General features: G+C 39.8%; 1 protein-coding gene across 9 annotated transcripts in view; it reads right to left on the bottom strand.

The window, feature by feature from the left end:
• The window catches only part of BCAS3 (BCAS3 microtubule associated cell migration factor), a 344,616-nt gene extending 330,711 nt beyond the window's left edge, over positions 1-13,905 (bottom strand). For 8 of the 9 annotated variants that reach the window (XM_069874131.1, XM_069874133.1, XM_069874129.1 and 5 more), the window contains exons 1-5: positions 13,835-13,905; positions 12,705-12,792; positions 10,031-10,085; positions 7,924-7,999; positions 7,106-7,212 (exon numbers count right to left, since the gene is read on the bottom strand). In XM_069874131.1, the coding sequence (XP_069730232.1) occupies positions 7,106-7,212; positions 7,924-7,999; positions 10,031-10,085; positions 12,705-12,775 (309 nt within the window). In that variant the 5' untranslated portion in view covers positions 12,776-12,792; positions 13,835-13,905. The remainder of the gene's footprint in view (positions 1-7,105; positions 7,213-7,923; positions 8,000-10,030; positions 10,086-12,704; positions 12,793-13,834) is intronic. The other variant, XM_069874127.1, reaches the window with a different exon arrangement.

Here is a 13,905-nt window from a genome sequence, read left to right as displayed (position 1 = left end):
TAGAGAACTACTGCTTTTCCATATTACACCTGGAATAACATTCAAGCTACACAAATGCAGGGAAATAACATTCTCAGCCATTTTAGATTTGCAGACAGCTAGCAGCCCCACACTGTTATGAATCACCATCACTGTTAATGATGCAATCAGAATTATTACTGATGGACACAACAGTTTTAAAACCGAAATCAATATAAGAACTAATCCCTTAGTCTGCCTTGCTCTTATTTTATTAGGCAGATGTTCCAATTCTAGCACATTCCCCTCTTCTGGCTAGCACCATCATCTAAACAACACACAGCATTGTAGTTCTCCCGCTTTTGCAAAACAAGTTTAATTCTCCCTCTGAGAGAGCAAGAGGCCTCTGCTTTGAAGAGCTTGCTGATCAGATTCTACACAAAACAAAAGAACCATGATCAGAAATCAACTCACTAAAGGTTTGCTGATTGTTTTTAAGAGATCACGAGCTTGGAGAATATTATGGAGGAAAAAAAACATGTAGATAGCCTCTGCATCCAGAAGAGACAGCTTGGAACAAGGTAGAGCACAGCTAAGCGGAAAATAAGAAAAACTAAAGAGAGAATAATAGAGCTGAAAAAAGATTAAGACAGCAGCAAGTTTTCTATCTGTTGGAACACACCAGCTCTATGAAAAGGGAAAGAGGAAACGGAGAAGAAGAAAAATATAAGGCTTTGGAGCTATTATTATTGGCAATTAAAGATTTTTCCCCTCAAATGGTGAAAACGCTGTTTCTCCTGGGCATGCACATCAACGGCTGTGAAAGAAAACAAGACGGAAAAGAACTAGCATATCAAAAGTACGGAAGAAGTGAATCACATAAAACAATCCAACCCAATTCAGTCACCTCCTCCTACTTTATAACTATGCCAGCACATCAACTCTAACTCCAATCTACATCAAATAAAGTTACAGTGGGCCTTACTTCTGGGACTAAGGAGGCCAAACCTTCTTAACACAGTTTCTGGTCTTAAATATACTGAACTTGACAGTGTATACTTTCTTAGCCTGCAATGCCAAGACCCAGTAGAGCTTAAATCTGAGATTTACAAAGAAAAGCCTAAAATGTACAAATATAAATGAAGTTTATTTATATTGCAGCACCTAACGTGAAAATCCCCGCCTAGTTCTTTTCATGCATAAAATGTTTTTACTTATGATTAAAGTATTACTTCATAATTACTTGAACAATAACAATTTTGCCATTTTATACTAGGGGGAAATTACAGAAGTACAGCTTAAATGGACTAACCAAAGCCACAGTGACAAAGAGGAGACTGTAGGTAGTCAGCTCCTAATTACTTTGAGACAACCGTGATGTGTAATACTGCAGCGTAACGTGTCTTGTTGTCTCAGTAGGCATAGGATTTTTTTCCCCAGGAAAGGAGAAACTGTAGAATTAAGAAAAAAATAGCAAGCAAGTGTTCAGCTAAGTTCAACCATCAGCACAGCTCCCGCACCTAGCAGGTTATATGCTGTTGACTCCTGGGAGCAGATTTGGTAATAAGACTGCATCCAATCCCTGGCGTCTCATTTGTAAATAAAAAGTCAAATTCAGTAAGAAGTTTACAAAAACCCTGGACATGACAATACAACATGGATCACATGAAAATAACAATACTTAATCTATCACAGCTCCACAAAATAACAGTTTTCTTAAGGGATGTCTTTTTTAAGTTGTAAATCCTTAACTGTTCTACAGAAACGGGGAATTACAGAAGGCATTGGATTTTGTTATAGGCCATGAATTAGTAAGAACTTGTTCCCCTGGTTTGCTTGGCATTGAAAAATACATTGTGACTTTAGAGTTTAAGACTTTCTATAACTTATCATTAACTTAAACACTACCAGCCAGGAGAAGCTTCTGCTATTTGCAGTCTTATAAAATCCTGAATTAACTGTGGCTAATGTTAATGCCCTTCATTTATCTATATAAAACATAAAATTTTATTACCGTTGCTGAGGCCATATGTATCAATTTGACTGAAAGCACCATCTCCAGGGTGGAGAGGTTATACAGTCCAATCTTCCTGCCAGTCCATGCCTTATCTCACTCCTGAGACAGCCAACACAAACAGCCAATCTTTCCCATGAATGGGACAGTTATTCCACTAGGAACTGAGTAGGACAAGGGACTACATTTAACAGACACCCAGCCCCATCACTACATGGCCAACAGCTCGGTCCCTGCCCGCTTGGGCAAGAGGAGGGCTGGCAAGGTAAGTAAAAGGCTCCACATCCCATTACCAGTCCCTTGAGCTACACAGTCTCATAAGCATAGACAAAACATAAATAGACTTCACGAACTGAAAACAGAGCCCTAAATTCTTCAGAAAGCACCTGTGAAGAAACGAGGCTGCGGCTGCCATTCTGGATTGGATCCAGCTAAGTAGCGAGTCCCTGTGGCAGCTTTCAAAGCTCTTAGAAGTTTTTCTTTCCCATTCCAAAAGCCAAGTATATTTCCAAACAGGTTTCAAGAATTGAATATTAAGCTATAAAAGTGGCTCCAGGTACTCATTCTATGAAAGAGCGAATCCAAAGTGACGGCTCCAGGCTGGTCTGACAGAACACTTGAGCTCTCCCAGTGCCTGGTACCAAACCGCAAGCCCCAGACCTACAGGGAAGGCTGCAAGCAAACAACACATGAACTCAAAACTCAGCCCCCAGCAAAATCTTCATCACACTCTTCCAATAACGACACACTAAAAGAGGAAGAACAGTTCCTCTCTCCTCTACTCAGGTGCCTATCACTACATTTTTCCAAGTGGCTAGGACAAGCTTTCACAGCAGTACCCTCTGTCAGGAGGAGGTCTGGACAGAGGAAGGGTCACAGCTTACTATGTGATAACTGACTAGTCCTTTTCCCAGCTCTAAAAGTCATGGAAGCCCCATCCCTGGAAGTGTTCAACGCCAGGATGCATGAGGCTTTGAGCAAGCTGATCCAGGAGAAGGTGTCCCTGCCTATGGCAGAGGGGGAGGAGCTGGATGATCTTTAAGTTCCCTTCCAATCCAAACCATTCCATGACTCCAAAACAGGAAGAATTATAAAGGGACTAAGATGACTACACCAAAACCCCAGCAGACAGGGCTTTTAATGAACAGCTGATAAAACAGAATGGAACTGGCATGTCTGACTTACCGTATACATCCACTTATACATCCACCATCTGCTGTACAACTGTAGTTTTAACAATTTAAAAAAAAAAAAATCACAGTATTACTGACAGCGAAATTAGAAAGAAATTTAAGGTTTGGCAATGGAGAAATGTCAGTGACTGATGCCACCGTTGTTCACTGAGTCCTCTGCACTCCAGAGGTCTCCTCACGGAAGTCACCTACCATATGGGCTGACACATCCCATCGGTCTGCAGCAGCAGCAGCATTATACTGAAGCCTTTAAGTAATTTTTGCTAAATGCTCAGCTACGCTTGTTATTAAAGCTCCTTTTGGTAGTTCTTACTTGATTCAACTCAAGCTTGACCGTTCATTTTTAATTGTAATATGAACCATTAACTTAAGATTATTTTTCTACTTCTGAAGTTTCCAGCATACAAAGAAAAAAAACCTATCTGCCACAAAACCAGCCAAGATGCCTTTCCCTGAACAGGAACATCTAGAACAGATACTTGGAAATCACATTAGGCAGAAACCAGTTCCAACTGTGTTTGAAACATGAAACCGGGAGCAAGGGGAAAAACAAATTCCAAATAAAACACAAATCTACACTGCACAATTATCAAATAGGAACTTCTAGTTGTGCTTTTGTATATTCCCAGATTTCTCCCCACTTAGTGAGGCATATTTTAAGAACACTTTTAACCTTCCCACCCCCATTTCAAAACAAAGATCAAAAGACAAGTCGTTTGGATGGACACCTTCCGCTTCTTATGCAATACAGATTTAGACATTGCACTTCAAAACCCCAGCCGTTACTTCAGCACCCAGCAGTCCAAACATTATTTCAGTCCTTTGAAGCAGCCCTAATGGTATCTTCCATTTGCAAGTAACACTTCTGTAGTCAAAGATCTTACTCCAAGGAGATGTTAATGTGAAACCACTCAGACGGCAGAGACACACACACTCCTGGAGGCAGACTGCAAAGGTGTTTAGAAGTCAATGTAACACCATTACGGAGAGTGTCAGCTTAGGAGCTGTCATAAACACTTCATAATCACTCAGACACAAACTGGACTGCCTGCAACACATTACTTTATTAAGTGCTGAATAGAGGTTCAATTGTACGAATAAAAAGCACAATGCTACAGATAATAGCCTTACTGAGTGGACTTTCACATAAATGTCAAATTGTTGCTTTTTTCAGATTGAAAGGTTTTTAAGTAAAAGCCCGGATCTCTCCGGTTTAACTGGAATAATGCTAAATTACAAGCTAAATACTCGGCAAGATCAAGAAGAAAGGTTTGTCTAATACCAAACGACATAAAAAGGTGGTGCCAAGTAAACTCTAAATATTAAGTCCATCACATAACTGCCAGATTTTATTTCACGTAAGACTACACAAGCAAAAAAATGAAATGGAGAAACAACAACAGGGAACACAACAGGTTATGTTACCTCCAAATCTGTTGGAAATGCAAAACCTGCTCTGAAAAGATATTTAAAATTGATGTTAAAGACCATCTATCTGAGAAACTCTCCAGACCATCTTACTAACAAAGGAACCGCTCCAACACTGAAATTACACTAACACATAAAAATTTCACAGGTTGAAGCTGTACCATTCTGGATGGGGTCTCAGACTTTCACAAAATGTACAAATGAGGGGCTGATGAAGTGATGCAATATCTCTACAGTTGACACTAAGATAGGTGGTAAAAAATATTTCCACATTTGGTATTTTTTCCATTTCACTCTCGATTAAAAATACCTCTGCAAAACATTAATGACACCAAGAGAAACTGTCCTGCAATTTCATTTTTCTTAGTTTTCCTAAAATATTAAATGCTATCAAAACCTAGTCATTACGAGAAACTAAAATACCCTGGGGAAAAAAGAGGCAACCTCGTGGTATCATCCTATTGAAAAAGGAGGTAACATCAAGTATTCCATGACCTAACTTGTGCTAATTATGACATATGAAGGAAATAAGAGAGAAAAAAGGATAAGTTACCTGGCGCTACCTGCCTGACAGTGCCAGACAGCACACTCACTTCACATAAGCACAGATAAACCAAGTAGTTTAACTCATCATTTGTTAGCAATCTCCATTGTATTCTTTCATGTTTACTGCATTGAGCCATGGGTTAAGAGTTTACAGGGACAGTTAAAGCAGAAGAGGTTACACCAAGTTCATCTGTTCATGTTCGGAGGGACTGAGGCACTCTTCTTCCACTCCTGCTTTCCTTACATGCTAAGATCCCATCTCACCACGAGTTTCTGTAGGGTACGGATACAGACAGCTCTGACAGAACCTCTCTCATTGGGACCCACTGCTGGGGGGTACAGAGCTCTCAACTAACCACAAAGCCAGGGCATGGTACTCGCGCAGGGGATGAAACCCAACTTCTGCAAACAGAGGTCTTCTCACAGCCCTGTGTCAACACAACGCACTGCCAGGCACCCTCCAGAACACACGCTTTCACTGGGACAAGAACATTTCTGCAGGACAAAGTAAGCTGGTTTATAAACTCTCTGTAGTTTAAGCCTGTGACTACTCACAGTATCTTAACTAATGGATCAATCCGAGCTGTAACTCCTGGCAGTGCTGCAGGACTTGCCTCTCAGCCCGGTATCTTACTGACACCTAATGTCTGTTCCCTGCAGCACACGCCGGAGAACACCGCAAAGCCTTCCTGAAACACTGCAACGATCTCATTTCTACACTAACATAAAACTCAACAGTCTTCAAAATAGTATACGAAACTATTCTATAAACCCATTCTCACTCTTCAAAGTCATTCCAGCTTAATCAGATTTAAAAGCAAAGAGTGGACAAGCTAAGTTTGCTACGCCGTACACATTTCTGTTCTAGACAGATAAAATACAAAGCCACTCCAAAGATAGGTTTTGCTCCGTTAAAAATAATGCCATGAAAATTAGAATCAGACATAGTTTCTCATGATATATCAGCAATTAAAATGTTCCCAAATTGTGGTTAAAATGTTCCCAAATACTGAAGCTTAGTAAACTATGCAAGGCTTTTTCATTTCTATTAAATCCTCCTTCAGAAGCAAAAGCTCAGTAGTTTTATTCCTCATCTACAGCTAACAATATGCAATCAAAAGGGGAAAAGCCAGCTTTCACACACTCCAGTAAAACCCAATTTAACTCAACTTTTGGCATCAAAATTCCCATTATTTTCTATTATACTAAGCTATTGGTACATAAGCCCATGTCCTTCACAGATAACCATGAAGTACTTAAAATTTATACATATTTCTAAAAAAACCAACGCATTCTAAAGGGAAAGAACTCTACTCTCTCACATTATTTTGAAGGACAAGGTGTTATGAGCAAATTTTTTTAGGTAAAGAATTTTATGACCTACTGTATTAAACTTTATTCTGCAGTTTCAAGAAATTTGGGGGAAGTTCCCCAAATTAAGACCAGGTGCTCATAAACCACTGAAACACAAACTGCAGGGTGTGTATATGACAGCACGAAATCAAACCCACATGCACACATAGACCTAAAGAAAATTAAAATTGCAAATCACATACATGACAAACGTGATGGCAAAATACTATGAATACTGTCATATTTGCATTCCTGGGACAAATAAATTCATATTTTTCCACTCTTATTCCTTTCTGTAGGTTGATACTACTTCAGTCCTTTCTGGAATAGAAACAATTCTATAATGTTAAACTCTACTCCGAGTTTGATTTTGAAAATTTACTTAACACAAATAATCTGTAGCCCTCAAATCTGAAGGCACATGAATTCAAGTGGTTGATCTATGTTCAGTCTTAATCTTAAGGTAAGTGTAAAACATACAAACCATAAGACATCGATGGTAAAACGTTGGCTCTTTACACTTCAACGGGAAAAATTAGAAGTAAAATACTGAATAATAACAATACATTACTAACAAAAAAGCCTCTGGCACAGAAGTGAACTCTGTACTTACAGGTATGCTCCAGACTTGCATTCCATCACTGTATCCGATCATTACCAGTAACGGTGGTTCATTCCCAGTGCTATGTATTTCATGAAACTCCATATTCCTTGATGTATCTAAATAGGGTTTAAATATCAAAGCCATTATTAACACGTTATGATGAACTACAGCTAATGTGTTACACTAGATGGTGTTTTATCAATGCATGTTTTCACTGTCATAAGTAAAAGCAAGCAAAATGCTTTAATTTTTCATGCTGGAACAATACTGAAAAATGTTATTTTAGGCAAATATAATAACAGAGAAGTTAGAAAACATTAAAATTTAACATTATAGAGAAAAAATCATTTGCTCTGTTATTTCCCTGAAAGACATCATGGATCCCCCTGATCACTTTCCCTGACAGCTCTTCCCTTCTATGTTACTCTGAATTCTATCACATCACTGAAAAGGTCTCTGGGACTTGGACTGGATTCCCAGTTTGATAATCTGGCTTTGAAATAAAACAGTAGATTAAATAAATTCAGTTCTATGCCTTGTTTCCAACACTACCTTAAAAAAAAATATTTCTTTTTATTTTTTTTTTCCATTTGTCCCTCATCCTAAGCGAGATTTAGTTTGCCTTTAGGTGAAGTAGAAAGGCTTATTTGTTCTGTTTGGTAGGCAATGAACAAAAGTGCAGTTATTCACTGAGGATTTAGTCTATTGAGAACGGAGAAATTAAATACTTATTTTGGAGTCAACAAAGCTTACTGATAAAGCTGACTGAAATTATTGCACATGGACCTATAAAACAAAAAAATAAGTGAGAAAAAATGAAGCCGTACCATTTAAATCTGCATTTTCAAATCTGACCCAAATGATCTTCTCCTTTTCTTCTGCTGGTGGGGTACCGCTGTAGGCCTGGGAAAAAAAGCAAAAGAGTCGAAATAAGAAAGTTTAACATCCCTTTCTCCATCCTGTATAGACCTCAGGAGGGAACATAAGTTAATAAAGAAAACGAGAGATACATGCACCTTCCTGTCATCAATGCTCCTGTGAGGTTTTGTTTCTGGTTTCATCATCAACATACAGCATACTAACTATAACTCAACAAGCATACATCACTTACTAAGGTAAAAAAGACATGACATATATACTAATAAGTGGTCTAGAACAGGTTAGAAACGTCACGTGACTTACAGCACTTTAGCCAAGCTAAAATACAGTGGGATCTACAATCTTTAACTCTAGGTTCTCACATGAGGCAATTTCTCTTTTAAAGTTTTTGTTTTAAATTCATTTAAAGCCTTTGAAAGCAAGATCGAGACTCTTAAAACAGAGTTCATGTTACCAGCATGTTTTAGTTATATTTGAAACATCTTTAATATAGCCATTTTAAAAGAGAATAAACCATAATTCCAGTAGAACAGATCCATGCTTCAGTTTTGTCTTCTACAGATTCCCATAAAAAGATGAGATACAAAAGGAACTGTGAAGGAGACTTGCAGTGTTTCCAAACTGGAAGTTTTACAGCTCTCAGGAGAAACTGTGGTAGTATGAATGTGAGCTACAGTAGAAATACCATCACTTCCAACTGAATTAGAACAAATACTGTGCAGTATTTTGGATTAAACATGAAAAGAGCTTGTATAATCACTTTATACATGCCAGAAAAACAGTAACATGAACTAAAAATACAACTTTAAAAAGTAACTGTGGGTACTACTTTTCAAAACAAATCACATTCCATGCTTCCAAGGCAAACTGATCTGTAAAACAAAACACAGACTGTATCCTTTAACTACAGAGGGGGGAAAAAAGGGGGCATACGGAAGGCAGCAATCTTCTAAATAAAAGGTTGACTACTTCTAATTTTGACCACGAGTCCAAAATGCATTTTACAAATTAATATTAGTGAGGGCAATTTTTTTTTTATATTATTATTGAGGAAATTTATCATAGAATCACTAGGTTGGAAAGGACCCCCAGGATCATCGAGTCCAACCATTCCTATCAAACACTAAACCATGTCCCTCAGCACCTCATCCACCCATCTTTTAAACACCTTCAGGGAAGGTGACTCAACCACCTCCCTTGGCAGCCTATGACTAACTAACCAAGATAACCCTTCAAATAAGAACTAAGGTAGTTTCCTGAGGTTACAGCTAGCTTCAACGCTGCTTCGCTATACACTACAGCTTTGTGAAGAGTAATAAAACAAAATCAGTTTCCCTCTGGTAGTGACAGTACCACAAGCAAGGCAGGCTACCTGCAAAAACTATGACAAGATCAGATACAAACATCATGGCTATTCTCCAGAGAGGAACATCCCAGAAACGGTGCGGGGGGAGGGGGAAGAAAAATAAAGAAAAGCAGCAGAGTGAGGGCAGCATGAGGACTCCAGTTTAGCAAAATTCAGCACACTGGAGAATATGGTTAGGCAGAGCTCTGCAGTCCCATAGCAGCCAGGCTATTCTGAAGCAAGTTTGGGAAATAAGGTAAAAAAGAGGGAGTAAAGGAGGCAAAAGAAACTTTCTGCTTTTCAACCAATGATTAAAGCTGTGGCGACAAAAACTGTCCACCAACTTGATCTAACACCAGCCCAGACAGAGTTCATACATCGGTTTCCAACCAAACCCCAGAAGAAATACATTTTTAAGAGGCAGAGCAAGTAGTACACTCAGTCTCTCCCCACTCCAACTATTCTACTGCCAAAATCATTGTAGAAAAAGGCTGTCACTTTCATCATGCCATTTATATTGAAATTCTTCAACTTCTATGTGGCCAAGATTTTCACTTTAATTATTATCTACCACAGGAAATCTTTAGGCCCAGTCTTCAAACAGTACACACTCGACCCAAAACACCTGACCTATGTTTTTCAATGATATTTTGACCCACCTCACACACTTCAACTGCTTTGTACACCAAAGAATAAAGACCTACACATACCTGTGGCACAACATCTTGAAGAAACGTAACAACGCTTTCCATATATGACTGTTCCCTTGAAAACAAAAAGAGAATTGTAACTACCACTGAAGTCCAGAAATGCTTGTCAATAAATTATATAAGACATAATACCAGAGGAAAAACGCACAATCTTTAGAGCGAAGGAAAATACTAAGTATGCAATGTAGTTACTTAATATACATCCAAACACTCTGATAATACATACAGTGGCCTAGAATTCTGTAAAAAGTTAAGTGACAGCTGCTTATGAAATATCATCTCGGAAGGAAAGTATAAAATGTAACAGTTGAGAAGGAACCAGGGTTGCCCCATCAGAGCAGCTGACTGAAGTAGAAAAGGCATTTGGAAACTCTCCTTCAGTGCTTTTCTACTTGATTTGGGTATTACAACATGAAGATGAGGATATAAACTAAGGGCTGAAGCTCTCCTTGTGGGGCAGATGAACTTTTGGACCCCGTATGCATTGTGTACAATGATGAAGTGAGTGGTGGTCGTGCCTGGGGACAGGAGATAGAACAAAAACCTAACTAAGAAGTGTAAGGAGAGGTATTTTCAGAGAAGACTTTATGGCTTGGGAAGCTTATTCCTTCTTGGAAGTTCACCGGCAGCATTGATTTATAATGGTATATGGTGCAAGACACATTCGTTCTGGTAGATTGGAACTAATACTTTTATTAGCTTATCCCTGCCCGAGTGGTGAGTCTTGTGTAACTGCTGAGCAACGTACAACGTGGGTTGACTGTATTAGACAGGCGGTGTTGAAACTACACAAAAAGTTTATGCCTTCTGTAATGAGTAATACTGAAACACGCTGGCAACAAGAACCAACCCCACAAAGCCTGAGACATTAAAAAAACAGAAATAACTCTTTAGGTAACAGCTTTGGCAGCTCACAAATTAATGTTCATACTGGTAGCCATTTTTCCCGTACTAACTCAAGGTTTCTAATAACAACAAAGAAAAATGGAAAACTAGGAAATCTAGTCCCTTGACACTGAATGGTACACACACCTTCTTTGTGCCTTTTGTAATTGTGCTGTGTAAGATTCTTTTAATAGAAATTTGAGTGTTTAGTATTGAAGTACTCTGCCCTATATAGAGCAATGCAGAGGAGACTTCTAGTTAAATGCTGCAACACCTGGATCAGCTTAACTGCTTGACTCCTCTCTGGAAACAAAGATAAGTCTAAAACACAAAGTTTTAAGCCTTAGAAAGCTTATTCCAACTAGTGACAAAACTACTTTGTTCAGCAATCCGAGGATTACTGCATCAAACTTTGTCTTATTGCCTTAAGCCAAGGCCTATAAATGAGCTGTGGTTTCTAGTGCTGCCTCTTCTTTGATTTATATAGGTCACCAAAACTGTCTTTGTGTACTTCCAGAGACCTTTATTACCTAGCAATAATACTTGTCTACAGGTATAGCACTAAACACAGTGTTTACAGTTCTCACGTGAATGCCTACCAGCACGAGTCATCCAGTCTCTATTCTTCAGCGCATGTAAGGAGTACTTTTTTCCTGCCACTAAGTACATCGCGAAACAAAGCTGATGTTCAGGAAATGTTTTATTCAGTGTACGTACTCCAGATCTCCCCTGAAGCTGAAAAACTTCCAAGCAGATATCTTTAAGGTACTCAAAAACAACAACAACAAAACCCCTCAAAAAAAAATTACCTTCTATGAGCAAGAATCCAGGAGTGGAGCATAAGCAGTAGAAAGCTGCTGCATGCTGTTCAACACACACAAACTCATCAAGTTGTACCTCCAACACAACTTTCTGTGTTACAATGCTTGGTTTCTTGTGCTCCCTACTAAAAATAAAGCGAATCCTACTATTGAAACACACAGCTGTCTCCAGTGGCAAACTAACAGCCATTGAAACCAACAGTCCCTAGTGAACATTTCAATACGGTGCCATTTTGCAGCAACATTTCAGCAGTATAAACACTCCCAGGAAAAAAAGAAACACTGCTACAAAAATCCTTTAACAGAGACAAGACCATGCATCTTCTAGATTGCCTTACTAAGCTCTCTTATCATGAAATTATTTTCATGGAAACACAATGAACATAAGAATGCTCAAGGAAAAAAAGGGTCCCTTATGCACTCTGACTGGAGAGTGGTAACTTCTTCCTTTATTCTTCTCTTTGTGTCTTAAGCAAAAACAATTAGAAACCATAATTCTGCTTCCTGAAGGACTTGAATGACAAGCTTTTATGTTTTTATACACCCACCCTGATGAGAAGGTATTATTAAAAACAAGAGCAAGAAAGGACCACGCTACACGTGTTCCTTCCAGCCTAAGGAAGCAGTTTGTAACCACTGCTCTACAGCTAGTGGAGTGTTTGTACAGCAAACAAAACTGTGTCAACAAACAACATAACACTGCAATACACTCATCTTTAAAGTGTACAACTGTGAAGGTTTTGGTGCATAAGGGATAAGCATATTATTCAGGGAGACCTGCACAGTCTTAAGAGAGAAGAACGCAATGTGTTTACTTTATTTTATTAGAAAATACTTAATGCGACCAATCTGTACTGTCAACATGAGCCCTCAAAGCTGGCTTTCAATGAAAACTCAGTCTAGGTTCTTCTTCCACAAGAAAATAAATCACATTTCATGTAAGAACTACTATTGTAGAACAGGCTTACGTGACAGCTTGTGGGCGAACCACCACCCCTCCAGTACACCGACTAGGCCGGCGCGGAGACTCTGTCGCCATTGTTTCTCTGCAGATACCTGAAAGAAACACATTTCTTTTTAATCACAATGTCTATCAGGATCATTTCATAGAATCATAGAATGACCAGGTTGGAAGAGACCCACCAGATCATCGAGTCCAACCATATTAACTCTTGACATACTCTTCAGGATGATAAAAACCTCTTGAATAAAGAAATACAACCCGTACAAACCTGTAAGGTGTTATGCCCCTTTACAAAAAAAAGAAAATCCTGAATAAACAACTTCTTTTTTCAGCGTCTCAGTCACTACAGCTCCTGTGATGTCAGTGAAAGCAAAATAAGAACACGGACCTGTGGAAAGGGGAAAACTTCCTTCAAATGGTTCATTAAAGATAGGGATACAGGTATTGCCAACATTATATAGCCCCATTATTTACCAATGAGCTACTAGCTTAGAAATTAATTCTATAAAAATAATAAACAATCTGCTGTACACTGGAAAATCTGTACTGGGTGGTGTTAAAGCCAACAGAAAAAGTGTGACAGAACAGAATCTGCTTTCTTTCTCAGGAGGGCTGGAACTACAAGATCTTTAAGGTCCCTTCCAATCCAAGCTATACAATGATTCTTTATGTGAGCTTTTTGTGTCTCCCTCAAGTTTCCCCTCACGTTCCCGTGGCTCATGGGAGGATTCAGGGTAACGTCTGCAGGACCACAGAAGCTCAGGGGCGACAGAACAGTTGGAAAAGAGCTTAAAGATCACCCAGTTCCAACCCCCCGCGATGGTCAGGGACACCTCCCACTAAACCAGGTGGATTCCTGAAGGGAAAACACACCTGGGAATCACCTCAGGCCCCAGCCACCCCCTGGCGAAAGGTGGGGGCCGAGCCAGACCCCGCTCCGGGACCGGTTTTGAGGGGCGGAAAGCGAAAACAAACCCCCGGCCCTCCGGGAATCAACCCCCGGCGCCCAGCACGGGTCCCGCTCCCGCCGCCCCGGGACCGTCGAGGGCCGGGGAGCCTCCAGAGGGACCGGGGTCTGTTTCGCTTTCCGGCCCCTCAACCGGTCCCGGCGCGCGGCCTGCCTCGGCCCCTCACCCGCCGCCGCGCTGCCACTGTTTGGGACCCCGCCGGGGAATGACACCCAGCGCCGCGCCCGCAGCCAATCG

Source organism: Phaenicophaeus curvirostris, chromosome 21 (assembly GCF_032191515.1).
Source record: "Phaenicophaeus curvirostris isolate KB17595 chromosome 21, BPBGC_Pcur_1.0, whole genome shotgun sequence".
Taxonomy (NCBI): domain Eukaryota; kingdom Metazoa; phylum Chordata; class Aves; order Cuculiformes; family Cuculidae; genus Phaenicophaeus; species Phaenicophaeus curvirostris.
Note: the sequence above shows the minus strand (reverse complement) of the source record. Positions and strands in the feature narration are given on the sequence as shown.